The sequence below is a fragment of the Polistes dominula genome, unplaced genomic scaffold, assembly GCF_049000335.1.
Source record: "Polistes dominula isolate Pdom_NZ unplaced genomic scaffold, Pdom_raw_medaka contig_77, whole genome shotgun sequence".
NCBI classification, from domain to species: Eukaryota; Metazoa; Arthropoda; class Insecta; order Hymenoptera; family Vespidae; genus Polistes; species Polistes dominula.
This window is the reverse complement of record NW_028301152.1, coordinates 435,736-462,580: the sequence shown is the minus strand read 5'-3', so window position 1 is coordinate 462,580 and position 26,845 is coordinate 435,736. Positions and strand designations below refer to the sequence as shown.

The 26,845-nt window shown below is 35.9% G+C and overlaps 2 protein-coding genes across 5 annotated transcripts in view; one reads left to right on the top strand and one right to left on the bottom strand.

The window, feature by feature from the left end:
* Positions 1–26,845, bottom strand: part of Egfr (epidermal growth factor receptor) — a 108,822-nt gene that overhangs the window by 15,511 nt on the left and 66,466 nt on the right. For 2 of the 4 annotated variants that reach the window (XM_015329894.2, XM_015329893.2), the window contains exon 2: positions 3,973–4,340. The exons of the other annotated variants lie outside the window; for them this stretch is intronic. In XM_015329894.2, the coding sequence (XP_015185380.1) occupies positions 3,973–4,108 (136 nt within the window). In that variant the 5' untranslated portion in view covers positions 4,109–4,340. The remainder of the gene's footprint in view (positions 1–3,972; positions 4,341–26,845) is intronic. 4 annotated transcript variants of the gene reach the window in all.
* Positions 11,120–16,695, top strand: LOC149030633 (uncharacterized). Its single transcript, XM_089178022.1, is given in 2 exon segments — positions 11,120–12,884; positions 12,887–16,695. Coding segments are annotated over 2 exon segments (4,179 nt in total). The 3' UTR covers positions 15,301–16,695.

Sequence of the window (26,845 nt, the reverse complement as noted above, 5' to 3'; positions counted from 1 at the left end):
TCCATCTATGTATATGTGTCTATCTATTTATTTCTTTCTCTTTTCTCTTTTTATATTTTTCATTCTCTCTCTCCCATATACGCAAAGTATATACGTACAACCTTCTTCTTCTTCTTCTTCTTCTTCTTATATATTTTTCTTTCTTCTTGAATTTTTCCGAATTTACGATCGATGAAAAATTCCACCTACTCGCTCCTTACCCTCGTCATCCACCCACCCACATTTCGTTTCGAGACCTGCCGGTGCCTGTGTTAGAACGAACGATGTTCACCATCGATCAAACTGTTCGAGTTATGGCGAAAGAGTCGAGCTAGTAAGATACCTATAGTCATACACATTTTTTTTTTTTCAATTTTTCATGACTTCTCAACACATTTCCAAAACCTGATCGATCGATGACACGAATTACAATTCTTTCTATGACATATTATATGATTTATCGATCGATCTATCGTTTGATTTTCAAATCACTTCAAAATTTGTCCTACTTTCAATCAAATTTTATCTTACAAAATTTCAATGTGATTTTTGTTACGTTCATTTTTTTTTGTTTTATATTTATTTTTCATAGCAGTGTTTCCTCCGTTTGATTTGAATCAAATAACAGTACTGGTTTGAACCAAGACACAGAAACACGTTAATTGGTACATTTTTTTAAAGATATACTCGTGAAAATAGTTTTCTTTCTCGTAACTGTATAATAAGCTGTTTCTAATTTTCATTTATTTTTCTTTTTTTCCTTCAGGGCTGTCCTCCTCTTCCTCCTCCTCCTCCTCCTCTTTCTTCTCCTCGTTCTTCGTCCTTTCTTCTCTTCTTTGCTCTCGTCACAAGTACGAAACTAAGCCTTAGGGTAAATTACGAAAGTCCGCGGGTGAAAATGATTAATAAGACTCGGCAACGACTATTATGCCTCGTATACAAGTGATTGCTCCTTGGAATTCCGGTTTAATTGAATCGACTTTAAAAACCCCATTAACGAGAAAGACCGGCACGTGTCATGTTCGTTAGCAGTCAGATTAAAATGATTCCATATGCTACAGTTGTGTTTTTATGTTGTCCGTTTCTTCATAAAATAACGATGGACAACATGATAAATACACTAACCTTCGATTTATTCTTAAGCAATTGAAAAATAAAATTTATTAAAAATATCTTTTAAAAATTTTATCATTTACATATGTAAGTATATATATAAATCAAAAGTATTGAATTATTCGGAAATTAATATTATAATGTAATAATATTATTAATATATATATTATATTAATAGAGAAGAACAACGACCAAGAAGGAAAGGGGTGGGTAGAAGTTAAATTCATAGAAACGATGCTTTCTGGACCGTCTATGTTTTGTTTTTACATGCATTACCCTTCGGGTAGTCTATGCATGCTATTATTATCATTTTTATTCTATTAAGAATTCGTTATCGAACTAGTAACCGTGATTGACCTTCGTGTATGTTCGGTGTTGTTCGATTTCATTTCGTAGCTTTTAATGTATTTATCGTCAGTCTCCTTCGAGCATTGGAAGGTGTAACAACAATATTAGGTAACTAAAGTATATTCAAATTATACATTTCATTTTAAAACGAGATATTCGATTAAATCTTTATACGATTATATTTTTCTTTTCGATCTTACGTTTTATTTCATTTTAGATATTATTTTTTTAGAAATAAATTAAAAAACAACGAATAAATGTATTTTTGTCAATTGTGATACTTTTTAATTATTTTAATTATATTTGTTTAATTATAGTGACATAAATTATGTCGAATGAAAGAACTGTTAGAACGTAGTTGAGGATTTGAAATTTGACAGATCAAGAGTGTGTTGAGTAAACCTTTTAGCACCGATGATCAAATAAAGGTACACATATATAAATATATATATAATAAAACATTTAACAAAAGTTCAGTCTTCGAATGGGTAAGAATTTTCCTGTGATGATAATCGATTATAATTAAATTGATTATTTATTTGATATTTATTAATCCAACTTCGTTATGGTCGTGAATAATAAAAAAGGGATGAAAGTAAGTAAGTAAGGAAGGAAGGAAGGAAGGAAGGAAGGAACGTATTTTAAGTAAGATTGCTTATGCGCGTATAAGGATGAATTTTTTTGTCGGGTACCATCTTAAGATTGGACTTTGTTATACCGCACAGACATGTTGACTAGAGGTAGATGTTGAAAGGTAGGAAGGGAGGAAGATCTTCTCCTACGTTGTATCAGCAATCCCCTCTACTCCCCTTGTATATATTCTTTGATCTCAGAGAAGGAAGAGAGAGAAGAGAGAAGAGAGGGCGAACGAGCACGCAATCCCACGAGTACATAAATATCTGCCGAGCATATTGAGCGGTCATATTTCATTCGAAGGGAAAAAAGCGAGCGAGCGAGCAAGCGTCCCTTGGAAATTCAACGTCTCAATCCGTCTCTCGGATCTCGTCAATATTCCGAACGGTCAATTAAGGCATGCCTCCCAGATGTCTCCTCTTCGATCCAGTATACATACATAGTACGTACATATATGCTTTAGTTTGATAGAGATGTCCACCGGAACGATATTACGTTTCCTTTGTATTTTTCATACTTCTTCTTTCTCCTCGTGGTATCTCTTTGCGATACACTTCTTTCTCCCTTCTTTCCTTTTTGCTTTCCGAATATCTCAATAAATGTAATCTATAGGGAATTCAATAATAAAAAAGAAAAGAAAAAAACAACGGGGAAAAAATTGAATAAAATGTTTATGTCAAACGAGCATGTGTGTATATATAAGAGAAAGAAAGAAGTCAAGTTTAAATATAAAGAAATTTATTCGTCAAAGTTTTTCATGTCAATGAAACGATTGAATATACGGGGAAGAAGGCATGCAAGCAAGCAAACAGGCGCGTAACTCGCATCTTACTATATTAGTTTAATGGCTATGAAAGAGTGAACGGTCATGTTATCGTTTTAATAGGCACGTTTATGGAAAGCACTTTAGTCGATATCGGTGATGGAGAGAGCAGCTCGCTTATGGTACTCGAAAAAAATTCTTGAGAGTCTTTATCGGCACAGACACACCACGTCGCACTTTTTGATCACTCCATGGTAGTTACACACCATGAGAAATTCTTCTTACAATCTGTATCTTGTTTATTTTAAAATCAATTATTAATCGAATTTGTGTGTATATAATTTATATAATTAGATTGATATATGTTGTTATTTATTATACTAACAAAGAAATTAATTACCAATTGATGAAAAATATTGTGGTGGTGAGTTTCTGAACTGGGGGTGGTATGTTTGTGTTTATGCATTCAGCAGTCAATGTGGGTCAAGTCCTCGGCAGGCACGTGCTCGATTGAAAAAACTTATATATTTGAATGTGAAGTTGCTGCTGTGTGCGTGTCTGCACCTACGCTCGTTTAACCAAACTCGAGAAGAAGAAGAAGAAGAAGAAAAAAAAAAACTCTTCAAACCAAGTGAGAGAAAAAGGAAGGAAGAGAGAAAGAAACGTGAGATTTTACTCCTTCACGAGAAACGGTACTTTCCAAGTACCTACTTCCCAATAAAAGAGACCCTTTCGTCTAGGCAAGCAACCCACCCACGCGGATAGACCTCTGCCGCAATAGTTTCCTTTCTAGATGTATTTCCAACGACGTAGTTGATTTATACTGCACGATGTTAAAACGTTCCTCGAAAAACCACCTCGAAGCCAACAAATTAACGAACCTCGTTCGATAGCATTATTTTCTTTCATAATCTATACAACGTGTCCTGCTGAAATTTGTATCAAAATATGTTTCCTTTATATGGTATATAATTCTAAATTTGATGATTTATTTTCTATGAAAATGATTTGTATTATTAAATGAACAATTAATATTATAAAATAGCGTGTGATTATCGTTTATATTTTTACTAAAATTTAAACGCTGTTCTCAGACTTCGTCGCTAATGCAAATATGGTCGCAAAGAAAAACTTACTTTTCCCTTTAACGAACTCCGAATTAAGATCCGCGGAGACATTGTAATAGCTGAGGACGATTAGTAGAATTAATGTCACCCCGAAGATGTTGAATGTCGACAGCGCTCGTGGCCAGTGTCGGTGGTTGATGAACATGATGAGCTCTCATGCCATCCACGAGGTCGAGGGCCTTGCCAAGGTGACCTTGAAAACGCAAGCCTCTTGTTCGTGTTGTTGTTGTTTTCGATAGTTGCGAGGGTGAGGATGAAAATGATCGGTGGTGGCTCGAATACTTGTTCTCGGCGTTGTTCTTGCCATAGCAGCTGTCTTTTTTTCACCGGGCTCGGTGCTGCATGTCCTGTGTCAGGATAAACTCGATGACAATGATCTGAAAAATAATGAAAAGAAAAGAAAAACAAAATAAAGATAATATAAGAACAAGAGTTTCTCGCCTATTGTTCGGCAAAAATCAAATGAAGCTTTGCTTTCACAAAAGGCAATCAGTATAAATCATCTCGACGACAGTCCGAGATTATCTTACCACGTGATGTTACGCGTGTAAATCAATAACTATCGCAAAGAGGGTTCGAGTTATTTGGCTTATATGGTACTCGAATCACTGGATTGGATCCAATTGGATCATCAAAAACCTTGTAATCGTATATGTTCCAACGTTATGTGTAATAAGTATACGTGTTATGTACGTATAGAAACATTTGATCTTATACTTTTGATATTTGTAAATAATTTACTCCAAATTGAGGGTCTTATTGTTAGATAATAATTTCAAGTTCCATGTGGTTTTATAATTTGATATTTACTGCATCTGTGTTCAATCTAACAATAAGCTTACTCGACGAAGGAAAAACTCTACCTGACCGTTTGCTTGTCACATACCTTAGCAGGGGTCTGATTTTGTCACGGTCATCCAACTCGAAACATTCCCTCGCCCTCTTATCGATAATCCATATAAACACACACACACGAATGCACGCCTACTATCCTACAAACCCTTATAATAGAAAGCGATCTGTCCCCAAGGCCATCATACATTTGAAGGATTTTAAAAAGCCTATTCGAATATCTATCCCTAAGAACTTTTAAAGGATCGACCGACGAAAAGAGCATGTTTTCTGTTTCTTCGAAGGTATACCCCTCTACAAACTTGGTCCTTTTGCGCGTGCGATTGTTTCTCGTAGTGAGAAGGATTGCCTTCTCTTATTCCGTAGAAAGAAAGAGAGGTATTTCAGAGACCAAGGTATCGAAGGTGTGGAAACAGAAGAAGAAGAAGACGAAGAAGAAGACGAAGAAGAAGAAGAAGAAGAAAAAGTGAAAAGAGGGGAAGAAACGAGAAAGACAAAGCAGAAAGAACAGCAGGTGTCTGTTCTTCTCAAGTCCTTCTTCTTTATTGTCTGTCGTCTTTCTCTCCTTTTCTCTTTTCGTTTATTCGTATGTGCGCACGTATACACATACGTAGTGTAGTGTAGAACTCTAGCCAAAGGCTACCTACCCCTCGTGGAACTCACGAGTTCCTCTTTGTTCTTTCGCACTCCCCGTGGAGTGGCAAACAGGAGTTGCCTTATTTGGAGGAGAGACAAGGAACGATCAACTTAAACAAATGACGTCAAGCAAAGTTTCACCAAGGAGAGTCTGATTACCCGATGTCTCGTTAAGACCATTGCTATTAATTACGATCGATTCTTACGTTAAAGGTAACACTTACGTACAAGGAAACAAACGTTGCTCGTGTTGTTCGTGACTAAAAAAAAAACAATTCTCATCCCTTTCATTTTTTTTTATTTTATTTAAATCGTCAAAGGTATAAGTTACTCCAACATTTTTCAGTTGAGATGAAACATCAAAAGAGTGTGTTGTGTCCTGTTCTTCTTTTCTGTACGAATTAAAGTTAATTTTGATCACATTCTTTCGAGTGTTTTTGTTTCTTTTTTTTTGAAATCCTTGCATAATCGAACAAAATGCGAGAACGGGATGCAAGATGATTTGAGAAAAACAAAAACAAGATGAAAACTATGAGAGAAAGAGATAGAGAGATCGAAGTAAATAAATTAAAAGTCATCTGGCCGTCTGGCAAGAAAGCCCGAAATATCCTTACTTCGAAGAGAGTGGTAGGAAGAAAAGGATTTGACGAGGAGTACCGGACGGTCGAACGCAGAATACCGTGGATGCCGGTGAAGAGTTCCGAATAGGAGGAAAAAAAGTCGAAAGTCGGGATACAGCGGGGCAATTCTTCCTCCTCCTCCTCCTCCTCCTCCTCCTCCTCCTCCTCCTCCTCCTCCTCCTCCTCCTCCTCCTCCTCCTCTTGCTGCTGCTGCTGCTGCTGCTGCTGCTGTTTCGTCGTGAGTCCTCCTCGTGCCTACTTTCGCTTCTCGTGGTCTCTTCTGTCAGACCTTTCCCATCCTCTTGTTTGGGCTTTCCTCTTATTCCCTTTCTTCTACCTGGGCCTGTTCATTCTGTCCCTTTCTCGTGTATAGAAGCGGCATCTTTTGAGGGAGAAACCGGAGCAAAAAGGTTCGGAGGGAACACGGCGAGCAACCGTGTTAACTGCGCTGCTTATGCATTCATATCCTTGTTTCGCGACAACCTGCTGATTGTTTCCACAAAACGCGAGAACCCCCTTGTAGTCGTCGTATTCGAGAGTATCCGGTTTTTCGGTGAGTAGTAGTAGCTGGTGCACAAGTCGACCGTAGGTGCCGTTCAAGACGCGAACTCGACCGGCAAAAACAACCAATTTGTATGCGGGTGAATGCTTCCACTCCATTCCATTTCTCGCTTCTCTCTCTCTCTCTCTCTCTCTCTCTCTTTCTCTATTCCTTATTATTACTCTGATTATTCTTCCTTCCCTTTTAGATTTTTCTTTTTCTTCCAATATAATCAATATTTGCGATATTTACTTTAACTTTAGCATAGATATCTAATCGAAATTATGTATTAGGGAAGTATACGATGAATGAAATTAACTTCCTTTTAGTTGAGTTTCGAAGAAAAATCACTAGAAAAATCTCGTAATAGATGGTTTGTTATATTATTATTAGTTTAAACGTAGGTTACTTTCGTTTAGCAATGGAAATGGTAAATTAAATAGGCATGCGCTTCGTTGGCCGCATCGAATGGAAAATTGTTCTATAAAAGGTTTTCATGAAATGCGAACTGCACACTTGTCAGAGATTATTTGCCGCTACGTGGGAGGAGTTGTAAAAGCGGCTATTAAACTAATCCTTGTATCTAGTATATCTATATATATATTTATATTTATATATATATATTGTATATAGTTACTACTGGTAGCAAACATCGTAAAATAATTTATTGTTACGTGTATAAGTGTAATATACTTTGCAGTATGGTTTTATAGCTTTTCATCGCTTTTATCATTGCAAACTATTGTTCAAAGTGAAAGAAAATATAAACTTGAAAGAGATTTGCGAGAATACACTCGTCGGCGAATTAATACGAGCTTTCAAGGTAATCCCTTACATATGCATAGTAATCTAATAGCTATGATACTTTGCGTCTCGTATTTCCTTGAATTCTTTTAAGAGAAATCTCGAAGCGTCGACGAGAGACGTTATCTGCACCACGGTCGAATTCCAACAGCAAGAGAGAGAGAGAGAGAGAGAGAGAGAGAGAGAGAGAGAAAGATAAAGATAAGAGATGCTCGAAATGTTCTCTCATGATCCCTTAAAATTCTCCACTCAAAGTAGCAAAGATAAAATCGCCCGTCCGAAGAAGATTTGTGTCGGTCCAGAGAGATGCATTCAGGTACTTCGATGAGACGGGATTATGTTTTGAAAAGAGAGAGAGAGAGAGAGAGAGAGAGAGAGAGAGAGAGAGAGAGAGAGATGGATCGATCGATCGTTCATCGATGGTGCATTTTTTTTTCCTGTTTTTTCTTGTTATTGTTGTTGTTGTTATTCTTTTGGTTTGGATTACGCGATAATGGAGTGAAAAAGAGAATCCCGTAGGAAAGAAGCGTGAAAGAAGAAATGGAAAAAAAAATATTTAAGAAGACGCATGCGTGAACAAAAAAAAAGTAAGAGAGAGAGAGAGAGAGAGAGAGAGAGAGAGAGAGAGAGAGAGAGATAGTTTGAAGAGGAAGAAGATGAAGAATATGTCCGAGTTAACGGTAAAGTTGAACGTGATCGCAGTTCCGATGGTTTTCGTCTCTCGCGAGAGGAGAAACATATTAAGGTATATCGTGGATCCTCTCTCTATCTCTCTCTCTCTCTCTCTCTCGTTTCTACTCCTTTCGTATATCCTCCGTATATCTCTAGCACGAGGACGAGTTAAGGAAGAGGGAAGAAGGTTTGATTTCGAACACGGCAGAGAAACGCCGCTGTCGGGCTGCCGTTCAACAAAAACGAGGGCTGCTTAACCAACCGAGAGAGAGAGAGAGAGAGAGAGGAGAGGTTTGCCGGTTCCAGCGCCAGCAGCACCAACCTTCGCTCTTCACTTTCCCACTGGCCCGTATATGGCTCAACATTTTATCTTCTATAGCCCTCCTACCTAAGGATCTCACAATCGGATACCCATAATGGCGCGTTAATCTTCAACATTCGTTGCACTAACATTTCTTTTCTTTTTAAACGAAGAAAAAAACAAATAGATTTTATCTGTTGTTGTCTTATGAAACGAAATTTGATTAAAAAACAAAAAGAGATAAAAAGCAACGAAGATAAGAGAAGTAGATGGATCGTGCAGGGAAATATTTAAAGAATCTCTAAAGATGCAATTTCTCTTTGTAGACTAAAGTGAGGATCGTGTCTTGGTGCTTGCTCTGGATCGTGACTGCAAAGGTTCGCGAAAGAGCGAAGATACTCGCGAGATCCCTTCGTGTTCCTTGTACTTTCTTCTTCTTCTTCTTCTTCTTCTCTTCTGGATCGATTCACGAAGCGGCATTTAAAGGAGCCAACAAAAGCGATTCTCTCACGAGAGTAACGTCACGATTAAAGCGAATAGCATTACTCTCGTTCGTGCAATGTCGTGGTAGGGGGGAGGGTGGGAAGGAAGAGGATTACCGTCGTGTCCTCGGTTTTGCTAGTACACTCGGATAACGTAACTGTAACGTAACGTAAAATAGGATCCCCTCGGATCTGTTTCAACGTTCGTTTTTTTGACGATTTGTCGGGAGCCAGAAGATAACTAGAAGATCGCATAAAGGTGAGAAAAACGGTTGGCGAGAGACGAGTCATTGTTATTCCCCTTTTACCTTTCCACTTCCACTTCCAAAAGGACGAACAGTAAAACCGTACGATAATTATCGCGTTGCACGACGCGTTGTTGCACAACGCCAAGCTTATTATCGCACCCTACCAAAACCCATTCTCTTCTCTCCTGTTTTTACTTTTTTTTTTCTTTTTACTTAATCCCCTCTCCTCGGACAGATGATTTCTCGTCCAACCTATCGCGTACCGATAAACGAGGATCGACCGGAATCGTTCGGAAAAACCCGACAGCAGAAATGTATTCTACTAACACATATTATATAACTAAGATTTATACGTAATTGCATACTGTGTAGAGTTTAGCGTTAAAACCACGCCTACCGATTAGTTTTTAACGCGAAATTGTACGATGTTTCTTTACCAATACCGTGAAGATATATTTTTGTTAAATATTGATAAATATTTCTAGTCAACGTTATGACGTACGAATTGGATTTCTCTTTTTCTTTCGTGTTTCATCTTTCTTAATCATTTCTTTCTTTCATAGTAACCAGACAAGGCCATGACATTTAAAAAATTCTTGCTAAGGCGGCATTTACAGATGGTAAGTTGGAATCGGCAGATTCAGAGATAAGAATTCGTACTCTTGGCCCCTCTCTAGTGGCGTGACTTTAACGCTCGGATCTTTTTCGTTCATGGCACAATGCCAAAAAGTAACCAGTAACCACTGGTTGCACGGTGCACGGTGCACGCTGCACGCTGCATGGCCTCTTTCCTCTTGTTTCTTATCTTAAAGATCTTTTCCTTAGCTCGGCACGGAGTGTGTACCAAGCGAATCGAGAGACTTCGTGCGCGAGTTTTATCGACGATTCACGAGAACGATCGGACGTCGTGGTTGGTAAAACTCGTTGTGTGTGGTATTTTGCAATGGACGTGAACCAACCAACGTTGATTAGTTTTATATTGTTAACTTTGAAAATAAACGAGAAGATGAGAATATAAGTTCCAGTTAGTTAACTAGCTAGCTAGCTAGCTAGCAAGCCTACCATGTTGCAATTGGCAATATTTTTGCAATATTTTCTTTTTTTTGGAAATTAATCATTTTCTGATTTGCACCATATATACACGTAGAAAAAGATAGTTAGATGGTATAGCCCATAAAAGATAGAATAGGAGATATCTTCTTGCATATATGGTGTGAAAATCAGGTAATACAGATAACGTAGCGTGGCTGAGTTTGCCAGGTGTGCAATTGCAGGTAAAATCAATTTGATAAGATACGGATATTTATAGTATACGTATACTAGAGTAGCAATCAAAATATTGTTGAGAATATTTCGAAATGAATGAAGATAAAATTCAATGGAATGCGTGTATCGTAATCAAACTCATTTTCGTTTTAATCGATTTTGTCAAATTAATCGATTAATGTTAATATTTTCATTACTTTCATCTGTTTACATTTCAACCTGACGTTTTCGCGTACGAGTGACAAACTCGTCGTGATCCCCCTTTTTTTTTTTATTCTTTTTTATTTAAATTCAATAACCCTTTCGTTGAACTTTTTTTGCAATTTTATAAATTTTACTTGAACTCTGTTTTCATTTCACAATTATACACACACACCAATTTAGTTTTATTTTCTTTAATAGGACATATGTACTTTGACGTTAATTATTGAAACGATAAATAATATCAATACTGGAATAAAAATGAATCATATCAAGAATTTCATTAATACAAATATACCTTGTCGTAATCCATCGAGTAAGTGTGTAATTTATTTTAGATAATATTCTTGTAAGAAAGATCAAATTATTCGATCAGTTTAATCATTTGCGAGGTTAGATTAAAAAGCAAATACATTTTGTTCACAGATATTAGAGTAACAACGCATCATACCGGTTATAAATATGAATTGGGTAATAAAAAACGTTCTATAAAACCACGATCACCTAAAATTGGTAATTCATTTATGTTAGTCATGAGACAATTTCATCCAAATTTGGTTAAAACTCGACGTGAAGGCATTAGAATTGGTGTTGACAAAAGTGAAGGAATTTCAGGAATAAGATCGAAATCGATGGCAAGTTTGATTAAAAGATTCTTATCTGATAAAAAATTACCATTGCAATGTAACTTAATGAAAAATGTCAACCCAAAGCAAGAAGTTAGTTACAGCAATACTCCTTGTTACGATTGTAATATTAATTACGAAGGTGATCGAGAAACACGATCGTATGCACAAATGATAACGGCGTATAACAATACTCTGATGACGAATTCATCCAATATGATTCGCGATAAATTGAAATCTAAAATGAACGTTAAATTATCTAAAACACATTTTAGAACAACTTCGACGTTGTCTTCATCGGCATATAATTTAGAAAATTTGATGATCAAAGAGAACAGCAAAGAAACTTTGATGACCGATTTGCCCAATGATACGAGTTTTGATCATTCTGTAGAAATTGATGATTTTTATGATAAAGATGAGGATAGAAACGATCTTGAAATAAGCAAATCTGAGATATTGCAACCTGAGATTACAACTACTCGTTCGTATGCCAATATTATAGCTGATTATAGTGCTGCTATGAATAAAAATAAGAATCATTTATCTAAATTATCAATGGTATCTTCACCTGAAAAAATTGTAACACCAGATACATCAGACTGCGTATTGTCTTCTAATCTTAATACGGATTCTAGTAAAGAAATAAATATAAATGAAGATATTGATTGGGTTAGAAGGGTTGATAAAGTTGTTAAAAATTTGAAAAGTGCAACTGCAAGAAAAGATAACAAAATTGATTTGAAAGAAACAAATGTTTCGCAATGCGTTACAATAGACAAAGCTGTAAAGGTTGACAAAATGAAATCCACGGAGATGACACCTCGAAAAATTGATTTTCCAAGGAATAATAAAAATGAGGAAGGTTTAAAACATTACAAAGGAAAAGAGAAAGTCGATGGTATTAGAATGGTTGGTCAATGTTTGTCATCCGATTACAAATTTTCAACTTCGTCAAACGTGAATTCTACTTTTGGAAAAAACTTGACACAAATGCCGAGTAATACGGAATCAAATATTTCGAATGATCCACAAGTGGAATTACGAATGGTACCATCTGGAAACGAATCAATCGTTTCGGTTAACGTGGATTCGATTGGAAAAACAACGGAATCAAGAAACCCTAGTTCGAAAGAATTGTCCGTTGTCGTGTCATCGAATAATAAGCAAAATTTGTCTAATGCATTGACAACAAATCTGAAAGTTGAAAATCAGTCAAATTTTGGTACAATGCGTATTTCTATAAGCGAAGAATCGTTACCAGTGAAAGAACTCGAACTTTTCATCAATGGTAAACCAATTTCCGATGTTAGAAGTATCAAAGCACGTACAGAAACTTTAAACGTTCTTACTTCTATGGACAAAGTTGAAATACGTGTACCTTACAGTCAAGATAATCCTAACACGTTGAATCAAAGTCCAAAGAACTTGGTGAAAAACATTACCAATCCAGAATCCGTGTTGAAACTTCGAATAGCAACTGCTTTCGATGAAACTAATCCAATTATGACTTCTGGTGATACGAAAAAAGTACAACACTTACCAACCGATCTACAATCCAAAAGTTCACAAAAGAAATCCACTCGTATCGAAGAAAGTAATTTTAACGTGATAATGTCGGAATTATCATCGACGATAAAAAAACAAATGAATCTAATGTTCAAGAGATGTCAACAGTAAAGATAAAAAAGTCAGACGAAGTTAACGTAAAGAAAACTTTTAAAAGTGACACGATTCAAGAAAAACAATCCATTAAAAGTGAAAACGATTCTATGAAAAGACCAAATTCTTCTTCAATGTTAACCAGTGTTCATGACAATGTTAAAAAACATGAGATACCAAGTGACATAGATTTGAGATTAACAAAGACTTTTGGTGGTAAAACAAATGTAAAGAATAATTCGAACGTTAAACAAGATGTATCTCTTAAAGAAGGAAACGTTTCAAATGAATCTTACAAACGTGCGAATTTGAGCACTAAAGATAACATTAGATCATTGGCAGATATAATGATCAAGCATTCTGGTCGATCTTCCGATGGAAATTCTTCAGCACTTTCAGGTAAACCTAAATCTGGTGATTCTAATCAAATAAATAATCACAAATCGTCAAAATCGGATAAACGTGATACTAAAACGACTGATGCGATTGCAAAGAAATTCATTTTAAATAATCAATCATCAAAAAGTGACTCGTTGGAGGAACACGTGTCTCTAAAGCAGTCAACGCGATTGTCCGATGTGAAATCAAAGAAAGAAGAGGATTACCAAAGAAATTATTCAACGCCAACGTACGTGACAAATAAACAAAAGTCAACGGAGTCGAATCGAACGTTAGTCTCGAATGATAAAATACAATCAAAGTTGAAGGTAGATTCTTTGGATGAAAAAATGTCTTCGACTAACCATAAGTGGAACAAACCGTCCATTGAAATGAAAACTAGCAAAGTGGAGAAACAATTAGATACAAAGGATTCAAAGACGTTTTCTAAAGTACCTGACGTTGAAAAGACATCGAAAAGTTTGAGCACGTTCAAAAGTGAAAACGTTCGAATAACTCGCGATGATTTTTTCCTTTTCAACGAAGAAACTACGAGTCGTTCGTCATCGAATCCTGTTCAAATAGTCGAGTTTGAAAAATTCGATAAGCGGAACGAAGTTTCTTTTAAAAAAGGAGAATCAAAGAACGTTGCTACGTCAAAAGAATCAGAAAGTATTAAGAAAACTGTTGCCAATGAAAAGAAAGGTAACGTTCAAATACAGATGAAAGAGGTGTTACCAAAGTCTGACGTTGTTGTAAAAAATATTGATACTAAGATAAATGAAAGCAAACAAAATGTTGATAACGTGAGAAATGAGAAATTCGTTCGTTGCAAACTAACATCTTTCGAAGAAAAATCGAACTTACGAATGAATGATAAAAAAGATTTGTCCAATGATTTGGAAAATCAAAGGAAATCTACGAGTGATTCGAAGATGAAGAATATTTTTAATTCCATGAAACCGATAGAAAAAAAGAAAGATGGAATTTTGATAGATTACGGTGTTAAAGTGGCATCGCGAAAAAAGCAGGAAAAAACAAAAAGTCCGAAACAAGATCTAAAATTGAATGAAAATAATCCAATCGTAACGACAACAAATAAGAAGATAAAGGAAAAGGAAAATCAATGTTTGAATAATCGTGATGAGATTAAAACCATTCAATCTACTTCTGTAAGTGTACAAAATCCCATAAAAACTAATCCTAAAAAGGTTGAACTTAAAGCGATGAAAAAAGTGACGAATGAAACGAAATCATTTAAATGTGATGATATTAAAGAAAAACATTTAAATTCTATGAAAAAAGACATCGATTCAAATACTGTTCATTCAGATAAGATTAATAACGAATCGTTAAATGTTAAATTATCGAAAACATTAGATAAATTAAAGGAGAATCTTTCGCATCAAAATGTACACGAATCTAAACAATCTAATTTAATAAATAATTCTATCGCAAAAGAAGAGTCAACAAAAAACAGCAAGGACGTTACGACTGCAAAAAAATCGGCTGAAGAATTCAGAGTACCTTACGAAGGAACGGTAGTACAAAACCCTTCGAAATCACTTTCTACGGGCCATCAAAATCTTGTAATGGAACCATTAGCTGGAACGATAGTACGACGACCATCGAAGGAATTGGAGAAGAAAAAACCAAAAAACACATCTCATAAGTATTCATCGAAAAGTACTCGAGAAAATGGTAACAAGAAAGAAAATCAAAGGGAATCATCGTATTCTGTTAATTTATTAGAGGATGATACGAATAAAAATAAATGTGGATCTAAAAATCATTTGGAAAAACCTTCGAGTCCTGTAAATTCAAATAATTCGAGTTCGTTCGATAAAACGAAATCTTACTCAACGACGTCTATCGATTTAATAAAAACCAATATATCGAACAAAAGTGATTGCGAAGAAAAGAATAAACAAAATAACGCGAAAACGAGAGACGAATTTGTTAATAAATTAAAAAGACCAGAAAAAGATTTGGTATATTCGGTTTGGTTGCAACGTCAAGAAGAAACAGCTGATGACAAAACTTCTTAACGATTATCCAGAAAAACTTACAAAATTACACACACAAATCATTTTATTTATCAAATTTTAAATGTTCGTCTTAGGATTTTTACTGTAAGTTGTTCGTGTAACGATGTAAAGAATAAACGAATACGTAGTATAAAGAATGCAATTGACGAAGAAGCATTATTCCATTAAGTTCTATACAGATGTAATTAAATTCTCGAATGACTGGAGAGTCTCGTGAAAGGATGCACAGTCACTGTAGAGAAGACTTCAATAACCCTTGCGCAAGAGTAACCGCTTTTCGAACGTCTGTAGGTTTTATTGGCGGGCCACGAGCTCGCAGGGATTGGATAATTAAAATTCTCATTAAAGTTGGTGTCGGCATTCTGAAACGCGTTGTGCAGACAATGGCTCCTGAAACGAGGCCGTTGGTCAGGAGAAGGTGACGAAGGAGAAAGGAAAGGGCATGGATGGGTCTGTCTAATTGGCCATGAAGTAGGAAAAAAGCCTCTACCGATATCCAAACAATTTTTTCCTTTTTCTATTTAAATCTTGAGTAGATGTATGTATGTATTTAGAAAATTCTTTTATCAAATCTATGAATTCGCATAATAAGTGTCGTTGAACGGAAAGAAGAAGAAGAAGAAGAAGAAGAAGAAGTCGAAGGCGCTTCGAGGTCGTAGAATCGGTGCTGGTGCATCGTGATACCCGTCATTATGCCGATTCGTGGCTGGTACCAATTTTGGTAAAGTCCATTCTTACCGGCAGGGTGAGGCTTCATCCTTCTCGAAGGGCGCCTTGGTGCGTGCTAAGGACCGAAACCCATTATTACGCAGGCGTTTACTGCGAACTTAACTTCGTTCCGCCAGCTTGCCAGTCATTCCAAGTAATGCATCTCAAGGTAGAGGGTTCGACTCGGGGTTAAGCGAACTTTTATCAAGAAGAGAGAGAGAGAGAGAGAGAGATTTTTGTTTTTGTTTTTCATTCCTTTCCTTAAGATTTTTGATGTGTTCTTTCTCTTTTGCATTTTTACGATCGTTCGCAATGTAATTATTTATTTTGTTCATTTGTAAATTTGCCTCTTGGTACGACGTTGTTTGATTTCCCTTGGATTCCTTGTAATTAATTATTCTTATACAGATTTCTCATTATATACTGAAGAAGAAGAAGAAGAAGAAGAAGAAGAAAAATAAAATAAAATGAAAAGAAACGATCGGATAGAAAGTGTAAGGTTCACGCGCAAGTTACTCTTGGCGATAAGGCCGTTAATTATCGAGAGCAGCCAAGAACATCGTTCATTCAGTGGAATGCAGATGAGTTTTTGGTTCTTCTTTTCACTCCTCGACATTCATCTTGGATCTTCAGACGCTCCTTTCTTTTTCTTATTTCTCCTTGTCGATGCTACCTTCTCTCTCTTTCTTAACTCTCTTTACCTTCCAATTTTCTTTTTCTCCTTTTGCATCGCAACGCGCAAGTCGATCTGACCTCACGAGGGGTCCGGTTCAAAGCTTATAGCCCTACCTTACGCAGTTTTGATTTACCACGGCGTTCCTTGCACAGTTCCTTATAAATATCAAGGAACAACTCTCCGTTATGGTTCATCGTTCATCTTCAATGAAAGGAGCCCATATCTCAGAAAACCTTACCGACTTTTCCTTGATCAGTGACTCACGTGTACGTTTTTATGCATAGTTTTAATATTAAATAAAAATAACAACAAAATAAAAATGGACAAATAAATGTTCGAACAAGAACAAGAACCACTTTGTAAGGTATCAATCTTCTCGGTTAATGACTCTCACTTACGCAACACACGCATTTGGGATTATCATTTGCATAATACTTTCATTCCAATACTCGTAAACACATATACGTATTCTACACACCTTACAAAAATATACAACACGTGTTTAACGCGTTGGGTTTGTAAGAGTATTCGAGTATGGTATCATCAAAGAACGGATTCCGCGGTGTATTGCATGAACGTGCTATAAGTATGGTATACTTGGATCAATGTTGGGGCCCTTAAGTGGCCCTTTCTACTCTCGTAAATTCACGGTTAGATCGATGAAACGGTTGGTGGAGTCAAGTCAAGGTTTGCGAATACAAACACCCCACGTAGTAAACGGCGAATAAGAATTTTTCGTATCCTTCTTTTACAATATGATGAACAAGAAAAAGATACATACGTATTTCGCAAAAGGTGATTATTTTCTCGAACTTTATTTCCAGCTCGTGCTACACACACGTTAACGCACTTTGAAATTGCAAGGACGACGAGATACCGCTAACTCCTTCGGATTCGATGCGCTTCCGATCGTCCTTTGTTTGTTTTAATTATGCGTTCGAACGACACGAATGGCAACGGTGGCGGCATCGGCATCCTATGTTCTTCTCGTAATCCCCAGCTATTCAACATTTGATTCCCCCTTTTTTTCCTGACTTTTGTATTATTTATTATGTTACAACGGATCGTGTTGTGCCATGTTGCATCGAAACGCCAACCTCTTTTTTCCGTATTTCTCATATATGGTCTTAAAAGGAAAATACTATTCGTTCGATATTTCTTTTTATATTTCTTTTTTTTTTTCAAGTTCACAAAGTAACGGCAGCGTATAATATATATATATATAGATCTTTATTAATCCTTGCGAAGATAAAATCCTTTCCTCATGAAGATTTAAGATTTTAAGAAGAGAAATATCACGAGTACGAGCACCTTGCCAATTTCTTTTGGCGTCGTTTTGCGCTTGGTTGCTTTCAAAATATTCCTCTCTCTTTCTCTCTTTCTCTTTCTCTTTCTCTATCTTCCTTTTCTCATTTCTTCTTTTTTCTTTTTTACTTTACTCGTGACTCGTACACGTTTCTTCGCTCGACACTTAATCCTTCTCGATAAACGAATAAAAAGGAATTCGAAAGAAAGATATCGAGATGCTTGGAATGGCGTAAGAAATAAAAAAAAAAAAAAGATAAGAAAAAGTAAGGAAATCGGTGTATCCTCGAAAGAGGTAATCCTCTTAGGACGGTAAGGCAAAGGAGGAGGAGGAGGATGTCTATGCGAACGACAACGAAATTGTTCGAGAGTCGTTTCCTTTACCGAGTGTGCTGATCCTTAAGTCGCGAAATTATAGAAACATCAATGCTTCTTAAAAGTGCAAAATTCAAGCCGCTTTAAGTCGTATCTCTGATATGGCTTTTTTTCTTTCCCCTTATGGCGGTTGAACGGTTTCGTCGACGGTAAATAAGATTTTCGAATGTCGAAGAAATTTCTTATCTCGGATAAAATAGCATCATTTTGATAATGTTCGTATTTGAGAATCAAAAGTAATATCTTTTTTTTTCTTTTTTCTTTTGCATATTATAAAAAAAGAAAAGATGATAATGTTATTTGGTATATTTTTCAAAATTACAATATTTTATTACCTATTTATTTTTGTTTAACTCTTTAAAGCATGGTGATATTAAAGATGTTTCACTTTTTGGAAAATTAACTTTGTATTAGGCTGTTCCTGTTTTCTTGACACACAATTTTGGAATTAGTTAATGCAAATTGGCAAATAACAAAACGTGAAATCGTTGAGAGTTTAACCACTCGAAAATCCAAAGTTTAATCTCGAAAAAAAAAACAATTGTCTTCATTTTCACAAATATAAAACGAAATTACTTTCCGAACAATCCAATACAATTTGTTGTTGCAAAGAAATAACATTTTTCATTTTATTTTTTCTAAAAGGATTTAGAAACAAAGATCACATAATCGATAAATTTTTCGATATTATTACGAACGTAAACACGAATGTGTGCAATCAAGTGAATGCATTTTAATATTTAATATCTTTTTTTGTTTTCCATTTGAACGAGATAGTCCGTAATATTAATTGTCAAAAATATTTCTACGCTTCGTTTTAAATCGATTACTTTATAGCAATTGCTCGGGAATGCGTTGGAATTTCTCGTTTTAACATGAGACTGTATAAAAGAAAATGAGAGAAAAGGAGAAACAAGATGTCTTCGATACATTAGCGTAATTTGTTGTAGGGTAATGGGGTAAATTGCTTTGCAAGTTTCTACAAACGTATTTACCGTTTTGTTCTTTTTCGTTATCACTTACGTGAAAAACCTTCATTCATTATTATAATTAAATAATTATTATAATAGACTATAATTTTAAAAATTATTTTAATTATTTTAATAATTCGATATATCTACAAAAAAGAAAGTAATGTTCAATGAAGTAACTAAAATTTGATAGTAGAATAAGAACACCATAGATATTATTGCACGAATGCAGAGTTCGATAAAAGAAACACCTAATTTGATGAATTTAAAAAAAAAGGTAATATCTTTTTCAAAAGATTTAGAAAAATGAAAAAAATCATTGATCAATGTGTTATTACGTTAAAAGCAAAAATATCTTTCATTTTAAAGTCAAGGACTTATAAAACTGCCCACGTATATATCCAGTCACTGATGGCATTCAATTTGTTATTTTTTTTTCTTTTGAAAACTAATAATCAAGATATTCCTAATATGGAATTTCTTCATTGACGATCATTCCATCTTCATCGTGAAGATGGACCTCCATGATAGTAGAGGTCTATCTTCGTTTCTACATTGACAAACGTAGTCTTCCACCATCCTCCGAAGGTTCTGACTTTTCTATCTTTTTATCTGTATTTTTGTTGTTGTTGTTGTTCTTTTTTCTTGTTTCTCGTTGTCGACTGCAACGCGCCAAGTAAAACGAATAGACTATTGTCGCGTCAAGGTGCTATCGGGTTTGCATCTTTCTCCTTGTTTTTCTTTTACCATAGAAGAGTTATAAAACAAGACAGCTAGAGATTTGTAGATTTCGTGTAGAACTCCTTTCTTTTTTCTACTATCGTAGAATAATCGTGAAAACTTTGATCCGCATCTACGATTTGTACTTTATCTCGTATCGTAGAAATTCTTAACATGTTACTCGTGTCAATGTTCCTTTCTCCCTTTTTTTTTACCATGTTAAATGTAATCGAAAATCGATTAGAGTAATGGTGTTCGTCTTTTTACGTTTCTCTCAACTATATGAGAATCGTACTCTTTCTCATCTTTTTTATTCCTTTTGCAAAACATATGTATAAATTATGATATAAATAATTTAATTTTTATTTGAAATAAAATATGATTCCAAGAGAGAAGAAGAAGCATGGGAAATAACAAAAGTACATTCCAATTAATCTATTTGATGTTGTACAATATGACTCGTCATTTAATTAACGAAGAAATAAATTGTAAAAAAAACAAAATCGCGAATTACGTTAAAAACTCAATCACGAATAAAAAAAAAAAAATTCGTATACATCGAAACGTGAATTTATTTCGAATAAGTTTCGATATATTTACGTCCATTTGGTAAGAAGAATAAGAAGAAGAATCTGCATACGACCTGAGTTTAGAGCCAAGTTTTTCTTCTTAGGTTAGTGAACGACGAGTTCGTGAAAACGTGAGAAAGAAAAAGAAAAAGAAAAAGAAAAAGAAAAAAAAAAGATAGGAACCTTTGAGAATGCGTATCGCCTTGTAAGCAACGTAAGCAACGTAAGCAACGTAAGCAACGTAAGCAACGTTAAGTGCGTGCCACGGCGTATAGACGATTTGCGTTAATGCGGTGGCATTCATTGGGAGGTGAAGGGTGAGGAGAAGGAAGGGAAGAATTAACGTGAGAGAGGGCTGCTTCGATTGCATCTACACGCACACACACACACGCAGACGTGGGGAACGACTTTTCCATTCTAACGAGGTCTCCTTCCCGAATGTCGTCGTTGTCGTCGTCGTCGCAGCAGCAGCAGCAGCAGCAGCAACAGGGTATCCATAGTACGACGAGCTTCATTACACTACAGTTGTTGGCTCGAAGTTTTCAAGGTGGATCGCTTTGGAGGTCGCAACACATATTCTCTTGCCGTGGGAAAGTGTTTTCTTTCATTGATCGATTTACCCCAGTGCGACAATTCACACAAATATGTCGATTATTAGTTGTAATATCGATTGGAACGTTGAAATGATACATACGTACACCTTCTTGATTAGATCATCAAGAATCGACCACCGGGTCTTCGGCAAATGGCGATTCACTGTGTCCCAATGAAATGCAATTTATTCAGGTTAGGGATCACTCCCTGCGAAGATACAGTTCGCTTGACGCGTGGAACACCCAGGAGCAACGAGAGAAAGCAAAACAGAGAGAGAGAGAGAGAGAGAGAGAGAGAGAGAAAGAGTTCGAAGAGGAGCTCGTTATACGAGCAATGGGAATGCGACGAAGACGACGTCCGCTGCTCGTGGTGGACCACCCTGTTCGAAAAGAATCGAGGAACAATGTCTTACTTGAATTTACTATCGGCCCTGTATTCTCCGTAACCATTTGGGGCTTTCTTGCTTCTACGAGGGCCATCATAGGTTGCTTGGGGGTGAGGAGGTGGGGAGAATGAGTTCTCCTCGTTTAAAGGTTCAAGTTTTCCAGTTGAAATTTAGCTCGTTCAAGGTGTTTCGAGACCAACCGGGAATCGAACACCTTAGGATAGATAACGAAACGATATATATATAAAAAAATAATAAACGCTAAGTTAATTATACTAAAGACTTTTGTTCGTTCTTTCGCTCCATCTATGTCGAATCAGCTGACTACGCTTACGATGATGTCACTGTTGCAACCTAGTCAAGGAGGAGCGACACCTACTCGAAAGGAAAACCACCTACTTGCTTTAAGTGTATTTGTTACGACGTCACGAGATCGGATGCCTCTCTGATCGCTTTTTCTTATTCTAGTATCCTATGTATAGCGTAAACTCAACTTCTTTTTCTTTTTATACTTCTTTTCAGTACGCATTCGTGAAGCCATTGATCCTCTTGCAATTTCTCTCCCACGCGTGCAACGGTCGCGCGACCGACTCGTGTTTATCTCGGCCACTTATTAGAACCGTTAACGGTATGAAAGAGAGAAACAGTTTTCCAAGAGAGAGAGGGAGAGAAAAAGGAACAAATAAATGAAAAGCAGGATTTGTTAACGTCATCGGAGCAACTTGAAAATTACGCTGATTATTTGTTTATTTTTTTTTTACATTAAAGTTTTATATTCCACACGAAATATTTTTAAAGAAAATATCTGTAAAAATGTATTTGGAGTTCTTGGTAGTTGCATTTATTTTTATCTACTGTTACATCGTTTTTTCTCTAACCTTTTTCTACGAAAAGTATTTTTCTTCTAAAGGTAAAAGATCAAATCTAACGATTAGATTCTACCGAGATAACTGAACAATCTTTTTCCCTAAGGTTTCCATCGAAGGAGGAGCCACTTATCCCTAATACCTGTAAAAGGTTCTTTGTTCGAACTAAAAGGATGGTACATGAGTTGCCCTTTTTCTGATGTTGGTTCGTCGATCACCACCAGTGTACTAAGAGGAGAAGTCGACAAGTTTTCTTATCTTTTCGCGTTCTACGGTAAAAGTATTACTTTCGCAAGAGAGATTTTTTTTTTCTTTTCTTGTAATTTTAATCTACCTTACATAAAACTACAAACGTTTCATTATAATCACTTTTGCAATAGATAGTAATGTAAGGTCTCCACGAAACAAAAAAAAAAACAAAAAGAAAAAGAAAAAGAAATGAAATTTAGTATGAAGCGTGAAACTACTACCGATCGAAACCGAAACTAAACGATAATAATCCAGATTACTGATTTTTACGTAAGTTCCATATTTTTGCATAATAGACAAATTATTAAACGCATTACACATTTTCCTTTTATATTTTACATAAATATTTTTCCTACAATTATCTTTGCTACATTTGACGAATCGTGATATTTCCATGCGTAATACTTTTAGACTTTAACCGATCATTTGTAATTATTAACAAATGGATAAGTGAAATGATTGATACAAGTTTCATTTTCGTAAGAGATATCGATAGGTACTCATAGATAAATTCGATATCAACCATTAACATTTTTATTTTCGTTAAATCGAGATCATAACGATCAAATTATTAGTATTCTCTTTTTTCTCTCTTTTCAACAACCCTACCATGATTCGAGACACGTCCCACGGAGAGAACTTTTCTTCGAGACGATGAAATATTCTGTCCTCGAGACCGTACGTGCCGCCTCTTTTTTTTCTCTCTCTCTCTCTTTTCTTTTTACCAAGTAGGGAGGAAAGAAGGAAGGAAGGAAGGAAAGGAAGAAAAGGAAAAGGGTTGCATCTTCGCGTTTGCCACGAACCTTTCAAAATATCGAGCTCTTCAACGTATAATAAGACACGCCAGAACTCAGCTTCGAACACCTTGGACACATGTCCCATCGTTTTCCCTCTTTCTCTATTCCTTGTATTCTTTCTCTCTCTCTCTCTCTGTTTCTCTTTTGAAACGCGTATACGTTCGCCACTCGTCAATTAGAAGCGACATCCTCGGCGACACGAAAAACCAGACCGGGCTAGTACCTCGAATCGGGACCGAGGGGATTCGAAAGAATGACATTAACATACCGAGCGACCTGCTTCGAGAACAGGGAGAGAAAAGGGAGACCAACTGAGAGAGCAACTGAGAGAAGAACCTGAGAGAAAGGGTTGACACAGGAAGGAACGGAAACAACGAACAAGAAGAACGAAGAAGGTGAGACACGCGTCTAAGAAAACCGACGAATCCGTTCGAATCGTCGATTCGAAAATACCCGGGACAAGAAATTCACGATGACATCGGTCTTACACCAATTCACGGCTTTCGAGAAACTAAAGGATTCTTTAGGTTTACCTCGAATCGATCCTGGTTCGCGCCTAATGGATAATTAAACGGGGATCCACACGAATTCAACTTGGTTTGGCGTCTTCATTCGATTCGCTCGATTCGTACGAGATTGGAAAATGTCTTCAATCCTACGATCTTTTTCTTTTTTCTATGTACGTATGTACAAATTGTTCTTACATGATTGCGATAAATTATAGATGGGATTATTATGTCTTATTAAGGATAATAAGATGGAGGATAATAAAGAAGAAAGTTACAGGTAAAAAAAAAAAAAAAACATGTACGATAAACAAATGTATATCTATATATGTAAGCATAGAAACTATATAAGCGTCATTAAATCCTATGATTTCCTCGTAAAGTAATGTATAGAAGAAAATCGATATTTCGTTTCTCAACGTAATGGTTCGATACTTTTTCATGGAAGGAATTGATTCTATCTTTGTTCCTAACACGGATCGTACGTTTTTTGTTTTTTTATCTTAAGAATGATTTGTAATTCTACGATGTCCGAGAATCGATATACACGATTGCTCTGTTAGTGGTTCAGCTTTTGAAATATAATTTACATATACGCGTAGACGAGTTTGTTGTAGATAAATAAATAGAATAGATCGATAATAATAATAATAATAATAATAATAATAATAATAATAATAATAATAATAATAATAATAGTGTTATTCGTTTTTTAAAAGGATAAAAAATTTAGAAGAGTTAAAGGTACAATCAAAAATTTGATAGAAGTAGAAAATCAAAAGGAATATAATAAAGACGGTTTTTCGTGACGGAAACGAGTAGTGAAGTAAAGTACACAGAGGGTAGGCGTCAAGGACTCTTCAGTGGAGGCTGCAAAGACGCTGGACCGGTACTGTGCGCTGGTGGCGGCCATATCTGGAGGCGCACACCTTTGCGTACACCTTTGCTTGCGCTCGTGCCCGACACGGCGCGTGCGCGCACTGAACCTAACTGCTACTCTTTCACCAGCTTCCTTTTCTTTTCATTTCTTTTCTTGTTTTTTTTTTCTCTTCCTTTACGAGACTATGGACCAGCAAACCAGAAATCTTTTGCATACCGAAATTGGCAAAAACGATCAACGTACTTACTACCTTTACACCTTGGGAAATATTTTCAACAAAAAAAAAAAAAAAATCACAAAAAAGAAAAAAAAAGCAAACCTATAAGAGACGTTAATATTATCCCAATCGGACGGAACTAAATGCAAATGTAAAAATTACTCAATAAGAATTACGTCATGTACTTCAATATTTCATTATTCATTTCTTTAACAAAAAGATATTTATTTAACGGAATTAATGATGACATGTTCGTTGCGAAAGTTTCAGTTGAAAATTTAAACGATGCTTGTTTTATTAGCGTACTATTTCTTTATCTTCGTTTTATTTTTTAACAACAAATAATTAATATGTACAATTTTTAATTAATACGTTCTAAAAGTTGAACCATGAGATTGGATTAAATTGAAATATAGATAGATAGATGTCATAAAAGAAATAACGAAAGGAAGAGACGAACGAACGCGTGCGGTGTTATGCTCGAACGAGCATTTACGTAAAAGCGAAAGAGCCATTAATATATTATATAGGTCCTGCATTCGTAATGCAATCATAAAAAGCAAATATAATCGTAATTACGATGCAACAGCAAGTAACTTGTGAGAGGTTGGTACAGTAGGTATCTGTCTACCAACCGTACACGTACGGGCCTGCCTTTCATTTCGAATAGCCCACGTATTTGCGTTTACTCTACTCGACGAAACTGTGCATACGAAATAAGGGAAGCGTGTTGTTAACAAGACGACGCAGGTGGCAAAGAAAGATGAAACAAACTAAAAACACCAAATTAAGGTTTCAACATTGACGACAATTCAAAGTCCAAATATATGAACTTTACTAAATCGTTTAGATTTTTATTGGGAGAAAGAACAAAAATGTATAATCAATTTGTCTATCGTAAAATTGAGATAATAACATTTGATTGTTTATTGTCTAAAACGTCGAAATAAAATTGAGTAACGGCAGCGTAAATATACATGGAGAGAGGAATAATAATACGTCGATCCTCTGGAACTCTTATCTTTCTACCGTAGAATGCACAATGATGTAGAAGCACGCGAGATATTTCAAGTTGGTTTTAAAGGAAAGAAAGAGTATGGCGTTGTGTGCTCGGGTCCTCGTGGCGGAACTCGAATTCTAACCGTGTGTCGAGGTCTTGTAATCTTTAGCCTCTGGGGGTCAGCGCATGAGTTCGTTCGTGCTGTTCCAAAGGAAAGATCCTTCCTAGATAGAGTAGTCCTCAGCCTGAGAACGTTACCTCCTCCTCCTCCTATTCTTTTTTTTTTATATTTTTTCCCCCCTTTCTTGGTTTATACGACACTCGTAGAAGGTGCTAGAGCCAGTTTATATTGGTACTACTACTCGCAATCTGAACCCTTTTTCGAAAAGGGCAACCACAATTTATACGACCCCTAACTCGTGCACTCTCTTTTTTTTCAAGACAAAAGCTTTTCGAGATAACGTTTGTTAGTCTTACAGAGAAATTGATTCTTCTATTTCTTACCTGTAGGATTTACCGTTTCTCTTCTTACTCTTTTTTGTGCTACTACGGTTATAAAACTTACGATGATACTACTGATAGAGAAGACAGCTTAAACAAATTTGACTAACAGTTTAAACGATATACGGAAATAACGTGACTTTTCTATCTTGTTTCTTTAGAAATTTAAACTCTTTCTCTCTGTCTTGCATGTGAACGAGTTATCAGTCGATAACGTTATCACTCG